This window comes from Tamandua tetradactyla, chromosome 6, assembly GCF_023851605.1.
Source record: "Tamandua tetradactyla isolate mTamTet1 chromosome 6, mTamTet1.pri, whole genome shotgun sequence".
Lineage (NCBI taxonomy): Eukaryota > Metazoa > Chordata > Mammalia > Pilosa > Myrmecophagidae > Tamandua > Tamandua tetradactyla.
In genome coordinates, this window is record NC_135332.1 from 167467154 (window position 1) to 167486474 (window position 19321).

General features: G+C 50.1%; 1 protein-coding gene across 2 annotated transcripts; it reads left to right on the forward strand.

Annotated features, from left to right (window-relative positions):
- Window positions 1-20: 20 nt before the first annotated feature.
- On the forward strand, window positions 21-18621 carry ZHX2 (zinc fingers and homeoboxes 2). Of its 2 annotated transcripts, XR_013178460.1 has the most exons (3): window positions 21-2572; window positions 6132-7226; window positions 7267-10049. XR_013178460.1 is itself a non-coding variant. In XM_077167566.1 (2 exons), the coding sequence occupies exon 1, from the start codon at window positions 55-57 to the stop codon at window positions 2566-2568; it is 2514 nt and encodes an 837-aa protein (XP_077023681.1). In that variant the 5' UTR covers window positions 21-54; the 3' UTR covers window positions 2569-2572; window positions 17036-18621. The 2 variants fall into 2 exon arrangements, 1 of the variants encoding a protein (XP_077023681.1); XM_077167566.1 differs by lacking the exons at window positions 6132-7226; window positions 7267-10049 and adding an exon at window positions 17036-18621.
- Window positions 18622-19321: the final 700 nt, after the last annotated feature.

Consider the following 19321-nt stretch of genomic DNA (forward strand, 5'->3'; position numbering starts at 1 on the left):
CCCCACCCCTGCCCCCTCAACCCCCAAAAATAGCCATTGCACAGGAAGAGCAGCATGGCAAGCCGGCGGAAATCCACAACTCCATGCATGGTTCGCACATCCCAAGTAGTGGAGCAGGATGTGCCCGAGGAGGTGGACAGGGCCAAAGAAAAAGGAATTGGCACACCACGGCCCGATGTGGCCAAGGACGGTTTGACGGCAGAACCCGAAAACTCTTCCAAAGAAAATGAAGTGATCGAGGTGAAGCCTGCAGGGGAAAACCAGTCCAAAAAACTGCAAGGCGGTTACGAATGCAAATACTGCCCCTACTCCACGCAGAACCTGAACGAGTTCACGGAGCACGTCGACGTGCAGCACCCCAACGTGATCCTCAACCCCCTCTACGTGTGCGCCGAGTGTAACTTCACGACCAAAAAGTACGACTCCTTGTCCGACCACAACACCAGGTTCCACCCAGGGGAGACCAACTTCAAGCTGAAGCTGATCAAACGCAGTAACCAGACTGTGTTAGAGCAGTCCATCGAAGCCGGCCACCACGCCGTCTCCATCGCCGGCAGCGGCCCCGGAAGCGGCGCTGCCGATCCTGGGATCTCGGTGATTAAAACTCCCATCATGAAGCCAGGGAAGCCGAAAGCTGATGCCAAGAAGGTGCCCAAGAAGGTCGAGGATGCCAGCCCCGAGAACCACGTGGCGGGGACTGCCCGCCTGGTGACCGACGCGGCCGAGATCCTGTCCCGACTCGGCGGCGTGGAGCTCCTCCAGGACACGCTGGGGCACGTCATGCCTTCTGTACAGCTCCCACCAAATATCAACCTTGTCCCCAAGGTCCCCGTCCCGCTGAACACGACCAAATACAACTCTGCCTTGGACACGAATGCCACCATGATCAACTCCTTCAACAAGTTCCCTTACCCAACCCAGGCCGAGCTATCGTGGCTGACCGCTGCCTCCAAACACCCGGAGGAGCACATCAGAATCTGGTTTGCCACCCAGCGCCTAAAGCACGGCATCAGCTGGTCACCAGAGGAGGTGGAGGAGGCTCGGAAAAAGATGTTTAACGGCACCATCCAGCCGGTACCCCAGACGATCACTGTGCTGCCCGCCCAGCTGGCGCCCACAAAGGTGGCCCCGCCCATCCTGCAGACGGCTCTCCCGTGCCAGATCCTCGGCCAGACCAGCCTGGTGCTGACCCAGGTGACGAGCGGGGCGACAACCGTCTCCTGCTCGCCCTTCACGCTCGCTGTGGCCGGGGTGACCAGCCACGGCCAGAAGAGACCTTTGGTGACCCCCAAAGCTGCCCCCGAGCCCAAGCGTCCGCATGTCGCCCAAGTGCCAGAGCCCCCGCCCAAGGCAGCCCAGCCCCCGCCGACCGCGGCCAACGACCGCAAGAAGACCAAGGAGCAGATCGCGCACCTCAAGGCCAGCTTCCTCCAGAGCCAGTTCCCCGACGACGCCGAGGTCTACCGGCTCATCGAGGCCACCGGCCTCGCCAGGAGCGAGATCAAGAAGTGGTTCAGCGACCACCGGTATCGGTGCCAAAGGGGCATCGTCCACATCACCAGCGAATCCCTTGCCAAAGAGCAGCTGGCCCTGGCGGGCTCCCGGCACGGCCGCACGTACCACGCCTACCCCGACCTCGCCCCGCAGAAGTTCAAAGTGAAAACGCAGGGCCAGGTGAAAAGCCTGGAAGACAGCTTTCTGAAAAGCTCTTTCCCAACCCAGGCGGAACTGGAGCGGCTAAGGGCGGAGACCAAGCTGAGCAGGAGAGAGGTCGATTCCTGGTTCTCCGAGAGGCGGAGGCTGCGGGACAGCATGGAGCAGGCTGTCTTGGAGTCCATGGGGTCTGGCAAAAAAGACCAGGACGCAGCAGCCCCCAACGGTGCCCTCCCTCGACTCGACCCGATCTCTAGTGCCCAGTTGGCCGGTTCTCTGCCCAGCCCCACACCAGCAATTGCAAAAAGCCAAGAGCAGGTTCATCTCCTGAGGAGCACATTTGCGAGAACCCAGTGGCCGACCCCGCAAGAATATGACCAGCTGGCGGCAAAGACCGGCCTGGTCCGGACTGAGATTGTGCGTTGGTTCAAGGAGAACAGATGCTTGTTGAAGACGGGGACCTTGCGGTGGATGGAGCAGTACCAGCACCGACACATAGCGGATGACCACGGCTACGACACCGGGTCCAGAAAAGCCGCAAACCCCGGCGCCCAGAGCCCGCAGAACGGGAGCGAGGCGGTTCAGCCCTACCACCAGGACCCCAGAAAGCTGTGCGAGGAGGACTCGGAGAAGCCGGGGCCCCGGGGGAAAGCGGGCGGCGAGCCGGCAACAGACGCTGTGCCAGCAAAGCCCGGCGAGGCCGCCCCGGTCAGCTCCGAGGGCCCCGGCCGGGACGGCCAGGGCAGCGAAGAGAACGGGGAGTCAGGCGTTGTGGACTGGGTGGAGGTGACGGTTGGAGAGGAGGACGCCGTCTCGGACAGGTCGGACAGCTGGAGCCAGATGGCGCCAGAAGGCCCGGCAGACCTGGCCGACTCCGACTCGGATGGCGCCCCTGCCGAGGCTGGCCAGGCCTAGACAGGTAATGCCCCACGCTGCCCGGCCCGGGGGAGAAGGCCGGCTGCGCTGCTTTTCATTGCCAGGTGTATCTGCAGGTTGTGGGGGACGGACCTGTTGACCCAGGTTATTTTGAAAAGGAAGAAAAACCGGGGCTGGTGGATTTTATGTCCTTATGTGCCGGGCGGGACTCGTTGGGCACCACCCTCTGGGGCCAGTTCCTTCCCGAGTGCAGGTGCGATTGTCCGAAGGCCGCGCGTCCCGCGTTTTGTGGGGGTTGCGTAAGAGCATACGCGCAAAGCGGGTGTCGCTGCCTCGTCTGGTCTTTTCTTCTCGGTGTTTTTTAAGTGTAAGTATCCAAGCTTGCTGAAGGAGGTTTGGAGGTGTTTCTTTTCACTTGAAAAGCTCTTCAAGTGCTTGATGTTGGTGCTGGGCGTCTCACGGAGGAACCAGGCCCGGGTCCTCCCCGTCACCCCTTCCGAGCTGGGGGCAGGGGCGCTGGTGTGAATTAGGCCTGTGGAGCCACGAAAGCTGGGGAAGGAGGTTTCCATGGTTACTAATGGCCCTGTCATCCACGTAATGGGACTTGCCACTGAGGCCCTGGGTGTTTGCACTTCACAGGAGGTCGGTACAGACCGGCTGGAGCACAGCAGCAGGTTTGGTGGTGGTGAGTTTGGGAGGGAGGTGGAGGGTGGGGTGCAGGAGGGAGAGAGAGATTGCCTTGGCCAAAGCTGAAATATTGCCAGGACAGCTTGTAATAAGGAAAGGAACGGTATGGTTTGCCCAGGTTGGCTTCCCCAGAGATAAACGGGAAGCGCCACCCATGTCATCTTTTAAAATACTGAAATAAAAGAACCTTCGGAATGATTTATAAGGTCCCAAAGGGAGCCCTGGAAGTTATGGTGCCTCTTCATTAATGAACTCAGACAACTTGGGCCGCCCGTGCTGCTCATTAATTCATCCATGCGGTGATAAAAAGAGGCACGTGGCAAATAAATAAAAATCTCTAGAAACCTTGTTTTTGCCAGTCCCATGAGCTATGAAAAGAGTGATGTAACGAGCAGCCAAACAGAAGTTTCGGTGCCGTCAAGCCTTCTTCCTCCTCCACTGTTCAGGGCGGGGGGCTGGGGGGTGTGGGTGTGGAGTGGGGGTCTGGAGGGGGGAGGGGGCTGGAAATGTGGGGGGTCACCCAGAGTACCGACTGCCCACCTCCATGTGGCTGCCTCGGCTTCTTCCTCCATCGGGTAGTGTTCTAACTGCCGCCTTCAAGCCTTACCGTTGTAGCCCCCATTTCCCTTGTGAAAACAGCAGTGATTTTTCTTCTCTAATCAGAGCCTGCCTCAGTGATCCTTGCCTACCTTGTCCTTTTCTGTTCAGTGGCATGAGTCTAAATCAGTTGTTTTCTCCTCCCACCCCGGAGTAGACAGTGGGTTCAGTTCAATCCAGCCGTTATGCATTGAGCACCTACTATGTGCCGGTCTCCATGCTAGGCACCAGAGACAAAGCGATGGTTCATGTACAGCTCACAGTCAGGCCAAGGAGAGAGGAAACCGCGCTTCCCTTCACTCACCAGCTGCACAGCTGTGTGTGAGTGTACATACGAGGTGCCGCAGGCCCAGGCTGGGCAATCAGGGCAGGCTTCCTGGAGGAAGGGACTTATGGCTCAGGACTAGCTGATGAGAAGCAGCTGCCAGATGCAGAGATAAGGAAAACAGTAGTTCAAAAGGAAGAAGCCTAGGCAAGAGACAAGAGAAGGAATGGCACAGGTGAGGAACCAAAGCAGCTTTCAGCATTGCCAGAGAGAGTAGAGTTTGAGATTCAGTAAATGATGACAAGAGGCCAAAGGAAAGGAAACCTGATGGTTTTCCACAGCAAGCAAAATCTATGTGAACTGGTTGTGTTTGCTGAATTTGAGGGTACGGATGCTAAGTGACCCCAAATCCTACAATGGGCTCAGAAGGCACTTCACGATCCCCAACACTGAGTAGGGGGATTGTTTGGGAGTGGCAGCTCCCCAGGGTCCCCTGAAGCCACATGTCCCCAACCCCTCCACCGCTTGAATGAACCTTTCAATTTAGAGGGAAAACTCTCTCCAAATTACTTGGAGCACCAAACACATGGATGGGTCCCTTGAAACTTAGAAATATTCAGTGATTCTTTTATTTAAATATATATTTCTTCAGGAACCTGCAATTGGGTCAAGTTTTTGCACATACAATCCGAAAGTAAGTCATGGTTTTTATTTCATAAAAGGCATTAATGATGCATGTGTGAGAGAGAGAGAGAGGGAGGGAACTTTGGGTATGCCTCTGAGAGCTGACTCCATGGAGGGGTTTCTCCTGTAGGAACAAAGCATGTCCTCCAAAGCACACCCCTGCTGTCAGCTTTGCAGGGCTCATGGCAGCCTTTGAGTCCAGGCTAACGTCAGCCCTGAGGTTAGACACAGGGGTAAGGCATCCTTCCCCATCTTTGCATTTGGTTGTCTTAACCAGTCTCTGGGCCCAAACAATTATTGAGCCATACTATTCAGAGAACTGTTAGTAAAATGCTGAAAAAGTAAATTCTTTCCTTCCTAAAATTGAGTTAAGATACTTGAGCAAGACAATGCCAGGCATGTGCCTTCTGTGTGGCCAGATGGAACATCCCACTTGTGCTGCTCTAAGAGTTTCCATTGACTGGTGCATGCCACGTGCCCAGCATGTTCTAAGCGTATCTATTAAGTCATTTAAAGTTCAGGACAACCCTCGGAGACATGTATGTCTTCCCCTCCTTTATAGAGGGTGAAAACTGAGGCTCAAAAAGAACAGGTAATTTGCCCCGGGTTGCCCAGGTGGCAGCTGGTGGAGCCTGGAGCCCACCTCTCATCTGTCAGGCAAGAGCCCCCTACCACTGTGGTCCACGGCCCAGGCCAAGAGAACAGGACGGTGTCGTTCCTGACCCTGTTTGGGAGTGGAAACTAACACACAACTCGTTCATCTAGCAGGAACTTCACAGTGCCCCCTTGGTGCTGGGTCCTGGGTTAAACTGTGCTGATTGGCGCAGTCCCTGCCGAGCTCTCAGTCCGGTAAAGATGAAACGTGCTCACAAAGAGCCACGTAAGCCCAGTACCCGCAGTATTCGAGGCACTCAGAGCAAGAGCCATGGCTTTCCCAGTGCATCGTCTCACCCAGGCCCACCACCAGCCCACACACCCAAGCCTTCTTCCCATTTGTTTGCAGCAGAGAAAGCTGAGCCTCGGGAATCTGTAGGAATAGAGTTAACTCAGCCAGTGTCTAAATCAGTCTCCAAAGCTCTGGCCCCAACCTCCTTTGCCTCCAGGTTTCTGACAACAGTGTCCAACTCCTGATGATTAGGCATGGCTTCAGGGAAGAGGTAGAATTTGTGAAATGTCAGAAAAATATTTTTCATAGTTGAGCTTAAAAGAGTCCGGGCTGCTGAGTGTTGCGTCCTGGTTACAACTTAGACTCCAGCCTGCGTGCGCTCCCACACTCTGTTCTGATTAACTGTCCAAATAGAGATGTTTGAATGGATGCATGCGTGGATGAATGGATGACAGTATTGTAATTATCTCTCTCCTCCACCAGATCCTTGAACGCAGGGACCATCTCACGTTAATCTCTCAGTCCTCCATGCCTGATTCGGAGCAGATGCTCAATAACTAGTTATTGAACCAACCTGAGAATCAACAAGGGAAGTTGGTTTTCAATTATCTGGCAGCTGGTATTTCAGTCCTTTTGCTTCTCATTTTTCCCATCACTCATTTGCCCCATTAGATAACAGCAGACAGAGAGAAGGAGCGGGGGGTTGGCTTTTCCTGCCTACGAACAGCTCCAGGGAAAAGTCTGTTAAAGAAGCTGACACCAGATATTACTGGGCGATGCTTCCCTGGGACTGTCCATTCGCCTTGCTTCCCTGCTACCTAATGGAGAGTTCACTGTTATCACTCCTTTTTACCTAATTTTGGAGCTTCACACCCTAGGAATCTTCACTGTGCCTTGGTCGGCTGGTAGCAGCTAGGGAACCATGAAATCTAAGCCCCTCATTTTCAGAGGAAGGATGCTGGCAGCAAGGAGGTTAAGTGACTAGGGGATAGAGACACTTAAAGTGGATGCAGACATCCAGCCATCAAGGATTTGCAGAATGCCAGGCCGGGTAAGGCAGTGGGGCCGGCCTGCTCGGCCTTCATGGAGCTTACAGTCTAATGGGGGATGGAGTTTTAACCAAGCATTCTCCGACAGAAACGAAAAGTTACCACACGGACATGGTTTTTGAAGGTGCTGTGAGAGTACAGAATAGGCATAGGGGAAGGCTTCTCCGAAAAGGGAATGGGGGGGGAAAAAGATATATCAGAATAAAGTCATGATGCATGCAGCAGTGTATGAACCTTGAATACAGTATGTTGAGTGAAATCAGCCAGAATCACAAGGACAAATACTTGACTGAGAAGGTGGTTTTAAGTTTTTGAAATTAATGTCTTTTTGGAATTTCCCTCTTCATTATGCTCTAAGTATATTGCCTTGGTGTTCAGGATATGACCTATATGATTTCTCCTTTTTGCAATATATTGAGATTATCTATCAATTTTGTAAATCGCCTTTGTACGGGGTGATTTGAATGGATAATATTCACTGCATCTTCAGTAAAAATTCAGATAGTTCAGATGGTTACTTGATAGATAGGTAGATAAATAGAAAGATAGATAGATAGATAGATAGATAGATAGATAGATAGAAAGATAGATAGATAGATAGAAAATTTAATCAAGCTTGTTACTACATTATTCAAATCTTCTGTATCCTTACTTATTTTTTATTTGATCTGTCCATTTCTGAAAGAAGTTCAATAAAGTCTATAAATGTGGCTTTGTTTAAAAAAAGCACAAATACTATGTGGTCTCACTAATATGAACTAACATTAATGAGTGGACTTTGAGAGTTAGAGTTGAGAACACAGGTTATCAGGAGACAGGACGAAGGTAGCAATTGGGCATTTGGTGCTGAAGGAGGACAGATGGGCAGCAGGACTGATTGTGAGGACCCAGAAATGGACAGTCCTGTCTGATGGTAGCACAATATTGTAAGGACACTGAACAGAGCTGAGTGTGAGTGTGGTTGAGGGAGGAGAGCTGGGGGCCTGTACGACACCAGAAGGAAAGACAGAGGGTAAAGGCTGGGACAGTATAACATAGTGATGCCTAGAGTGAGTAATAATGGTGATCAAATGTGCAGATATAAGAATGCCTTTACATGGTGGAGAATAAATAAATGTCAGCAGTGCAAGCAGTTGAAAATGGGCTGCTGTGGAAAAAATACACAATTTTGTATCAATGCACTTTTGTTGCATGATTGCAATGCAATCAATGCAAACTAGGGCCCATAGTTAACAGTAACATTATAATATGCTTCCATTAAATGTAACAAAGGCAATATGCCAAAGCTAAACGTCAGTAAAAGGGGAATATAAGAGAGGGCATGGGATTCTCAGTGTTATTGTTTCTGCTTTTTTCACTTTATTTTTTCTTCTTTTTTCTCTTCTTTCTTTGGGGAAAAAAATGGAAGTATCTTCATATAGATTGTGGTGGTGAATGCATAACTATGTGATTTTACAAGGAACCGTTGATTGTTTACTTAGGATGGATTGTATAGTGTGTGAATAAAACTGTTTAAAAAGCAAACAGAAAGGGTAGTTCAGTGGTAGAATTCTTGCATGCCATGCGGGAGACCCGGGTTCCATTCCAGACCATGCACTTCCCAAAAAACAAACAAACAAACAAGCAAGCAAACAAAACAAAAATTCATCAACTGGTGCTACAATAACAGGATACTCACATGGAAACAGAATGAAATGTGACCCCCCACCATACAGCACACACAAAAAAGAAGTGAACAGAAAGATACAAGTACTTGAGAAAATGTGGAGAGAGGGTGTGCCTACTGACTGTTGGTAGGGAAGTAGCATGGAGGGTAGGGTGGTGGTTCCACAGGAGGCTAAGTATAGGGTGCCATATGATCCTGAAACCTCGTTTTAGGTATATACTTAGAAGAGCAGAAATCACGGACATGAATGGACATTTGCACACTGGTGTTTATGGTGGCAGTGTTCATGATTTGGAATGAACAGAAGAGTGACCTGTGGTGTGGACATACAATGGAATAGTGAGCAGCTGTAAGAAGGAAGTTGTGAGACATGCAACTAGGTGGCTGAATCTTGAAGACAGTGTGTTGAGTGAAATAAGCCAGAAACAGAAAGACAGATTCTACAGTGCCTCACTAACATGGACTAACTGTAACGTGAAAACACTGAGAATTGAATTTGAGAGCATAATATCAGGGGAAGGCTTATTGTAAAGGTTTCTAGATTGTAAGCTCTTGCAGCATTCACATCTATTCCTGAGTGGTAATGTTATTTGTAAATTTTGAGATGCTGAGCTCTTTGTGTATAACTTGATTGTCCCCTGTAACTTCGGGTACCTGTGTGCCATCCGAAACTCAGAGCTGGACTGCTACAGCTATGAAAGCATTACCCCAGGCAGCAAATGTTTAAAAAGCTGAAAAAGAGATCAGACTTCGATCAGAGATACGAATGAAGCTCATCTCATTAGGACTAAGGTAAATCAGACTGAAGGGTAAAGGATGATATTCACTGTATTTTAAAACTTCAACTTCAGTGCGAGACCAAAGGAAAAGGTGTTTATTTAGTGCAAAATTTGTATTTTCTGTAGCATACTATCTAATTTAACTTGTTTGGCCAGTTTATTCGAACACCATAATTACGTGAAACCTTGAATAGAGAGTGAGATATTCCTGGTTTGTACAGGTTAGTGTAATGCCCTGATACCTCCCAGAGTAATAAGGGCAGGAGATAAAAAACATATTTGCAAAGTCACCTTGAGGGACTTGGGGGGAAAAGGTAGAAATATTAAACTTTCCCACCTGGGTAAGACCTTATATTCTTGCAAGCACTGGGGACTACCTCAGTCTTGGGGCTTGTCCTATGAAACTTATTCCTGCAAAGGAGAAACTAAGTCTTCTGATAATTATGCCTAAGAGTCACCCCCAGAGACCCTCTTTTGTTGCTCAGATGTGGCCTCTCTGTCTAAGCCAACTCTGCAGGTGAACTCACTCCCCTTCCCCCTATATGGGACATGACTCCCAGGGGTGTACATCTCCCTGGCAACGTGGGACAGAACTCCCATGGATGAGCTGGCCCTGGCATCACGGGATTGAGAAAGGCTTCTTGAACAAAAGGGAGGAAAGAAATTAAATAAAATAAAGTTTCAGTAACTGAGAGATTTCAATAGAGTCAAGAGGTCGTTCTGGAGGTTATGCTTATGCATTATATAGCTATCCCTTTTCAGTTTTTGGTGAATTGGAGTAACTAGAGGGAAATGCCTGAAACTGGTGAACTATAATCCAGTAGCCTTGATTCTTGTAGATGACTCTATAACTATATAGCTTTTACTTTGTGACCATATGTGTTAGTTAGATTCAGTTGTCAACTTAGCCAGGTGAGCATACCTAGTCTTGTTGCTGCGGACATAAGCCAATGGTACGTGAACCTCATTTGTTGCTAATTACATCTGCAGTCAGCTAGGAGATGTGTCTGCTGCAATGAGTGACGTTTGACTTAATTGGCTGGTGCTTAAATGAGAGAACGCAAGGTAGCACAGCCTAAGCAGCTTGGAATTCCTCATCTCAGCACTCGCAGCTCAGCCCAGGCCTTTGGAGATGCAGAAAGAAGTCACCCTGGGGAAAGTTGTTGGAACCCAGGGGCCTGGAGAGAAGACCAGCAGAGACCATCTTGTGCCTTCCATGTAAGAAAGAACCTCAGTGGAAAGTTAGCTGCCTTTCCTCCGAAGAACCAACAAAATAAATTCCCTTTTATTAAAAGCCAGTCCGTCTCTGGTGTGTTGCATTCTGGCAGCTAGCAAACTAGAACACCGTATAATTATGAAAACCTTGTGACTGATACTCCCTTTACCCAGCATATGGACAGATGAGTAAGAAAATAAAGACAAAAAATAAACAAATAATGGGGGATGGGGGCAAGAGATGTTTTGGTGTCCCTACTCTTACTTTTACTTTTTCCTATTTTTATTGTTTTTGGAGTAATGAAAATGTTCAAAAATCAATGTTGATGATGAATGCACAACCATATGATGATACTGTGAACCACTGATAGAATAATTTGGGTGATTGTTCTAGTTTGCGAGCTGCCGGAATGCAACACACCAGAGACAGATTGGCTTTCAATAAAAGGGGATTTATTCTGTTAGTTCTTCAGAGGAAAGGCAGCTAACTTTCATCTGAGGTTCTTTCTTACGTGGTAAGGCTCAGGGTAATCTCTGCTGGCCTTCTCTCCAGGCCTCTGGGTTCCACCAACCCCCCCCCCCCCCCCCCCCCCCCCCCCCCCCCCCGCCACATGATTCCTTTCTGCATCTCCAAAGCCAGGGCTCAGCTGGGAGTTCTGAGATGAGGTATGCTGAGCTGCTTGGGCTGTGCTACATTGTGTTCTCTCATTTAAGCACCAGCCAATTACGTCAATGGCACTCATTGCAGCAGACACACCTCCTAGCCCACTACAGATGTAAATAGCAACAGATGAGGTTCACGTACCATTGGCTCATGTCCACAGCAACAAAACTAGGTGCCTTCACCTGGCCAAGTTAACAACTGAATCTAACTACCACAGTGATTATATGATATGTGAATATATCTCAATAAAATTGCATTTAAAAAAAAGCAATGGACAAATTGAGGTCCAAGCAATAAGGGGGAGTCAACTGGGCCAAGAGGAGGGGAAGAGCATTCCAGGCAGAAGGAACAACTCATGCAAAGGCCCTGGGCCCAGAGGGAGTGCGGTGCATTAGGGGAATTGAAACATGGCCGTTGTGGATATGATTTGCCTGAATTCACGTTTTTCAGGAGTTCAAAGGTTAAAAGAGTGTTAGATGGACTCACATATAATCACATTTTCCCATCAATTTCCCCCTGCTCACTAATACAGAAGGCCACAAGTGTTTCTGTGTGTATAGTTCTGTAGAGAAAGTTTGAGACCCTCTGAGCTACTCATGGAAGAAGCAAAGGGAAAGTCAGCTTGCAGATGCCTGGGCATTTAGACCTTTCCTCCTTATTGGTCAACAGACAGTGGATGATAGAAAATTCTAGAGTATCCACATGCGTATACGTTTTACATTATTCTCTTTTACTGTGATGTTTCTGTAACCTTAATACTTGTTAATAGAGTTGTCTGTTGCTGTCAAGATTAAATGAGATAACATAAGTGAAAGCTCCTAGAATAGGGCCTGGCATTAGCACAGCAATTGCTCAATCAGTGCTGAATTGGAGGTTGTGCCCTGTTCTCTGAACAGCTGTGGAGCAGAACTTGGCCACCTGCTTCCTGCCTTTGCGAGCAGCTCTTATTTGGGGCCTATGGTAGTTGAATGACAACTACCACCACCACCTCCAAAGGATATGTCCACATCCTAACCCCCAGAACCCGTGAGTGTGACTTTATTTGAAAAAAGGGTCTTAGCAGATGCAATTGTTAAAGCTCTCGAGATGAACTTATGTATCCTTGTAAGAGATAGAAGAAAACTCACAGAGAGAAGACTATGTGAAGATGGGGGGAGGCAGGCGCCAGCCAAGGAACTCCTGGAGCCACCAGGATCTGAAAGAGGCAAGGATCTGACGCCTTGGTTTGAAACTCCTGGCCTCCAGCACTGTGAGAGAACCCATTTCTGTTCCTGTGCTCATTGTTAGAGCAGCCTTAGGAAATGAACACAGGACCTCATGTAGACAGGCACGTGCCCTTGGGAATTTATTGAGTCTCAGAGGGATATGAGAGTGGGATGGGGTGGTAACGATGGAGTAATATTTGTGGAGCACCTACTGTGCCAGGTATCGTGCAAGCACTTAGCCTGTATAAATGCATTTAGTCCTCACGACCACGCTCTGAAGTAGACGTTATCTTCTTCATTTTATGGTTGAGGAGAGTGAGGCACAGGTCACTCAGCTAGAAGGTGGCGGGACTGGGATTCAAACCCAGACCCACCCGTGCAACCACTTTAGGGGTCTGCCTAGTGAGTTTAAAGTAGGATCCCATTTGCTCAAATTCTGTTGCACTATTCTGGACACCATCCACTAATGGAAAAAGGGTCGAAGAACCCAATGTCCCTGTGACATCTGCTGACTTTAAGCTTCCCTGTCAACAGCTGGGAGAGATTCACCTGGCCTGGAAGTCTCAGAAATTTCCCCAACTCCAGAAGCTTCCCAAACAGCTCCAGGGACAGCAGACTTTGACTGGATGGTCCAGAGCTGACCAGGATCGAGTGTGGGGACAATTTTGGATTCCTTCATAAGAGGAGATTCCCAACCCACTGGGAAATTGTTTAGTCTTTCTCCATGCTGCCACACTTTCCCTTTCTCAATTCTAATTAAAATTAGACCGTAACCCCACCCACAAAAGAAATGAAAGTTTGACAAAATCAGGTCAAATTCTTTCCAGCTGACAGAATATTATTGAGCAATAAGAAATCATTATCAAGTTTTCTTTCATGTGAAATATACTGCTATTCTCTCCCATGTACCCAGTGCCTTAGGGAAAGTCCTACAGGGAAAATTAAAAGAGAGAAAGCGTGCTAAGAAGCTCTCCCATGGGAAAAGAATTCTAATTGTTCCTGTTTCCCCAAAGTGCAGAGTAATAGGGAAGCAGATTTTGATCCAAATTAGACAGTCCTTTATAGCATTCCGAGTTGTCCCCAAGATTCAGAGGGACAGATGTGGGAGACGGTGGGTCCCTGTCCTGTGTTCAGACTGGCCATCCATTGGTGGAGAGAAATGTTCCATGCTGGCCAGAAGGAAATGGGCCAGATGGCCTTGAAGTTTCCTTCCAAACCTGAGATATGGCCTCTGTGACCTCTGCGATGGTGGGGGAGGCCTCTTTCCACGTGGCCGGACTCTGGGGCTTTGGGGGTGGGGGGTTGCCTCTGACCACCTAGCGGACGTCAGAACCGCTGCGTCTATAGAAACATCTCACTGAAACGGGGACGTGGCTACCCACGCCACATAACCAGCCACCTCTCCACCAACAGACACTCGAGGATCCTGTGGGCTCGTCTTGTCCTTGCTGACCTCACAAGGAGGGCAGTTGACTAGGAATTTGCAGACAGGGTGAGAACAGCTGTGCTGGGAGGCGTGAATGTGGGAGCATTTAGTGAAGAGATGCACCTGGGAGCAAAGGAGGCCCGCGGGGGGCGCTGGGAGACCCTGCCCAAGGGAGGTGACTGCCCCAAGGATGTGTCCCTGGCAGAGAAGTGCGCCTGTGAGCAGCTCAACCTGCAGTGATGGGGGGGGGGGGGTAGGCCCTTGAGGAAATTGGCCCAAAAAAGGCCAGAACTGGATCCCTGAGGGCCCAGGGTGAAAGGAAGGGCTGCGGTGTTGTCCCCAGGCAGTTGGTGAAGGCCCTGAAGGCTTTACAAGCATGATGGAGATACAGAGTGAGGGGAGGACTTGGGTTTTATGTCCTGCCTGGACCTGAGACGCATTCAGCGAAGAACCCGCGTCTCTGGTGGTGCAATGGGAACTAGGAAGTTGGGAGTTGTCTGGTCTGGTCCTTGCTGCTTCCTCCAATGGAGAACCTTCCTACTGGCAAAGAAATCGGATGTCGCCATGACATCCCCTTCTTGATATCAGTCCCACCCAATGCGCACCAGGGCCTGGGCTGGGAACACACACCTACTGAGGGTCAGTCCCACCCAACATGCTCCAGGGCTTGGGCTGGGAACATACGCCCCCTGCTGAGGGTCAGTCCCACCCAACATGCTCCAGGGCTTGGGCTGGGAACACATGATCCCTTCTGAGGGGTCGGGCCCTGCCTTCAGTTGCCGGCCTCCTGTGGAGCTGCCCGGCTCCCACAGCCTGAGTTCCGACCCGCTGCACCCCTCCCTGGAAAAGGCCTAAGGGTGCCAGTTCAGGTGCTCCCAGGGCCCAGGCCATTCTCGGGTGTCTAGGATCTCTACAAAGGCTAAAAAAAAAAAAAAAAAAAAGACATTGTCTCCCTTTCTCTGGTTCACTCTTTTGGCCTTGACATCTTTTTTTTTTTTTAAGAGCCTTACCAAGCATTTTTTCTTTATTAATTCATAGGGTTAGAGGATTGTGGATGTTTCTGTCCATATGAAATTACACAGAGAATCATAAAAACCCACTGCCAGATGGAGAGCTTAATACTGAGATTTGTCCACAAAGCGCATTTTTGCCAATTAATGCAGAGATGTGTCTGTTTGGTTTATAGTATGAGAGAGAAAGAGGGAGAATGTGAGAAGGTGCTCTCACACACACAGGTACGTTTGCTTACATGTAAGGCCCTGGTTTTTTTCCACCTGACCTTTCTCGAGGAAAAGTGAAGCCATATTTACCAAGGCCCCGGCACATGCCCGCACCTGTGTATGCATTTGCACCCCTCACCTGGAACCCTCCAGGGGCCCGGCGGTCACGTCTCATCACCGTGCAGCTCAGCGACGTGGGACACAGGGGCGAACAAGTGGCAGACCTGCAATCCCAGGTTTCTGTGACTCCGCAGACCAAGCCTTTTCCGTCGTGCCCCACCGCAGCCAGGGCCCGCAGTCCTGCACGAGAACGAAAAAGCTGGCTACTCGCCTTGGGCCCTGTTTCCTGCGGTTCTGAGAACTTTCCAGATGGAAAAGGAGGCAGCCTTCTTTCCAAAGGTGGCGGCAAGCCCATTTGCTAGGAGGAGCCCCGTTCCTTGGGGGGCCCAGGAGGAGGCTGGCTGTGGTTTCCTGAGCCACTGAGCGGGATCGGGGCTCTTCACGGGATCAGCCGTGGGGCCCTGGCCCTGGCTGGGTGCCTGGGAAGCAGGTGTGCCCCCTCGTGTGGCCGGGGGGCTCTGTGGGTAAGACCAGGAACCCTGGAGCCAGCCAGGTGCAGGGACGAGTGCGACACCCCCATGGGGCAATGGGATGGGCCTAACATTAAGCAGGTTATTTAACCCCTGTAAGCCTCACTTTCTCCTCCAGAAGGTGGGCACACCAGTCACCTCCCTCCAGGTTGGCGTGGGAGGTAAGGGAGGTGATCCGCAGCACCACCCAGCTCAGGCCCGGCTGGTGTCAGGTGTGAGGCAGGGAGGAGCTGCTGCCACTGTTGTTTCAACCAGGATCCTGGCTGCTTTCAGCCGCGCCGCTGATGGGTCCCGGGACCTGGGGAAAGCCGTCCCCCCCACCCAGCCCCTCCATTTAACCCCGTGTGAAATGAGTGATGCTGGCAGCCTCCCCTCTAAGCGTCCCCGGAGCTCTTACTCCTCTGTGGCTTTCACTGGCTCCTGTGGGGTGGCACCACATCCCGGAACACCCCCTGGGCGGGATCTGATTGCAGCCACCCACATCTCTTCTGCAGGTTGGCAGCTGAACTCGAACGCTCAGTCTTCTTGCCAGGGGTTTCTAGGGCATGTGAGGATGTCGGGCATCCAGACGTTAGAAATAAGTTATAGGACAGATGGCTCAGCGATGCCTGAGGCTGAGGACCTGGGTTCCCAGCCCATCACGGGGTGCTGGCCACTCCCTTTGCAGCTCCGAGCCCTCCCCTAGGACTCCTTTCCCTGGATCTCGGGAGCCCGGGAGCCCACAGAGGCAATTCCGGAGGTCTTTCACAGTGTATGGGAATTAAACACCTCCCCATACTGACTCTTAATAAAGACTGTTTGTTAAAAAACAGAGTTGGAGTTGCCAGGGTTTGAGTCCTGGCTCTGCCACTTACTAGCTGTGTGATCCTCGGTAAATTATTTAAGCTCTTTGTGCCTCAGTTTCCTCAGCCGAAAAATATGGATGGTACAATCTGCACAGGCAGGGTTGATATAAATATAAAATAAAACTACTCTTGAAGTGTTTTGTCCTATGATGACGATAATGATGATGATGATGATTATATATCCTACCATGATCGGAAAATGCTCCATCTAACAAAAATCACAAAAGCATGTGACATACTCAGCACGTGCTAAACACAATCCCCGATCCCTACATATCTCAGCTCGTTTCCTCCTCACAATTCCATGGAGTGGATGCAATTATCATCCCCATTTTACAGAGGCAAAAACCAGTCCCTGGAGCAAGGAAGTCACGTGCAAAGGCCCCTGGGCCAGTTGGCGGACTGGTGAGTCCCAAGTCCCCATTTGTATGACCGGGTCCCCGAGAGGAGCCCCTGTGAGCAGCGGCCTTTCCAGGGGTCATCAAGGGGTCTTAATGAAAAAAAAAGTCACAGGCCACCCCTTTAACTTGCCGAGAAAATCATCCTGTTTTCAAAGGCACCGCTCTGGAGGCGCCTCCGATAATGTCCGAGGGGGGCTCGGGAATCACCCTCGGTTAACAGGCCACAGACGCGCAGGGCGTTGCCCGGGTGGCTTTGGAAGGGGCCTTCCCAGGGGAGCGTGCTGCTCATTTCCCTGACGTCTCTCTCTGGTTTTGTGTCACCTCTAGGGGAGGCCATCGAACCGCCGTGCCGTTCAAGGGGACGCTGTGTTTGCAGAAAGAAGAGACGCTCCATGCGGCGCCCCCCGCCACTGACTCAGAGCGGAACTGCCAACTGCCGAGCAGGCGCTCCTGGACGGTGTGGGAGCCCCTGGGCGGTGCGGGAGCCCCTGGATGGTGGGGAGCACCCGGACAGTGCGGGAGCGCCTGGACGGTGCAGGAGCCCCTGGACGGTGCGGGGGCCCCTGCTGCCTTTGCACGCATCTCCCAGACGTGGGGGAAGTCGATTCTGGTGCCCAAGTCCTACTACTGCGTTTTAAATGGGTCCTTGTAAATAGTCTGCTCCTTTGCCCCGGCCCCCCGCCTCTTGCTATACTGGAACCGATTTGTACAATGTGGGAATTTTTGTTACCTTTTTAATCAAGGGCAACTGACTTCCAGCACCACCATCGTGAGGTGTTTTCCAGGACAGGAGGGCTGATCACCTGTGCTTTTATCTTTTCTTCTTTTTTTTTTTTTTTAGTTTTTATTATTATTATTTTTTTGGATGTTAGCTTTAGTGACATTTTATCTATCTACTGGATTCTAGGTAGGAAAAATTCTTTTTTTGTTTTAAGGTAGTTTGATATTTGGGAGAGTTCTCAGTGAGAAGGGGTGAGATTCAGGCCACTGTCTGAACAGGAGTGGGTTTACAGAAGGCAGATCTTCCAAATCCAGTGCATTTCTAGTTTTCCCCCTGCCTCCTGGGGGTCCCTGCCTTAGCCGCGCACGTGGCTTCCTCAGTTGCCAAGAGGTAGGTCTGATTCCTCAACTGTCTGGCCCTGTAGGCCAAGCCTCGGATCCGGCCAGCCTTGGGGGCCCCTGGCCGCAGGCAGCAGTCCTCTTTAAGCGCCTTCTTAAATACCAGCAGAAAGGGCTTCACATTTGTTAGCATTATTACTGCTTTCATGACATTAAAACAGATCTTCATATCTAGATGGTACAGAGGTGAAGAGCTTTGATTTTATTTCTATTCTGAACTGCCTTTTCTCTGTGTGGTATTTGACAAGTTTTCAGCTTGAGGCCTCCCCATGAATTGATTTTGTTTGTGTGTGTGTGTGTTTGGAGCCAATTTTAGATTCCTGAGTGCACTTTTCTTTTTTCTTTTTTTTCTTTTTTTTTTTTTTTTTTTTGGTTAGTTCTACTTTTTAAAGAAGAAAAACCAAGAGACATACCCGGTGTAAATGTTGCAATATGAGTTATGAGTTGTGTTTGCAATCTCCTGCCCTCCCTCCCCCTGCTGCCCCCCCCATTTGAGTACACTGCACAGATAAAATGCTAGGGAGTTTGAATAAAACCAATTTTTCTAACTCATTGCTCATTTGTTGTAACTCAATAAAGCAAAGACTAAACATTTTTCTAACCTTTCCCTCTGCTGCTCATTCTTCATTGCCGTCGGCTCCCAGGGCACCACACGAGTTCCAGATCAACCACCTCCCCATAGGCACACTTCCCATTTTCCATGTTGGCGAGGTCAGATATTGCAGGCAGGACTTTAAAATCAAGGTGGGACTGTCAATTTAGGAATCTTCAGCATATCTCTTTGACCTAGAGAGTTCCTAGGCCGTCCCTTCTGCAGGCACTTCCCCAGCAGATTTATGAAGTACTGCCGACAGCAGCATCAGAGTGAGAGTCGGGAGACCCCACTGCACCCTCCTGCTCACTCTCAGGTGACCCAAGGTAGGTCTCGCCACCTGCCAGGGTAGCTGGTGACGGGATACATGATTTCTGCGAGGAGGCCAGCTGTTAAGTGACTCTGCCCAGGTGAGGCTCAAAGACACCCTCCCTGTTTATGCAGTGATGTTTGTCTAGACCATGATTCTCAGACCAGAATCCTCGGACTGCTAGAGTTCCAAAATCAGTGGGGCTGGGCTGTACCCTGGAATGTGCATCGCTGGCAAGTTCCCAGGTGAGGTTGATGCTACAGGTCCAGGGACCAGGCTTTGAGAGCCACCGATCTGGGTGCTTCATTTTTACAGGGACTTAGAGACTTTTTACCACTTTATTGAAGTAAACATGTGTTTATTCAGATAAAGGGAAACGTCTTTGCTCACTCCCCACAAACACATACCCCGCCTGCCCTCACTTTTCAAAATATAGGAGACACACTGGAGAAATCAGAGATTCTGAACAGCTTGAGCTTCTCCCCCTCTAAATTCCAAACGTTAGGCTCCTGGCGCCACGTCCGTCCCTTCTCATGGCTCTCACCATGCAGCCTGTAGGTTTGGCCAGCTTTGTCAGTCCCTTTAGACGGAA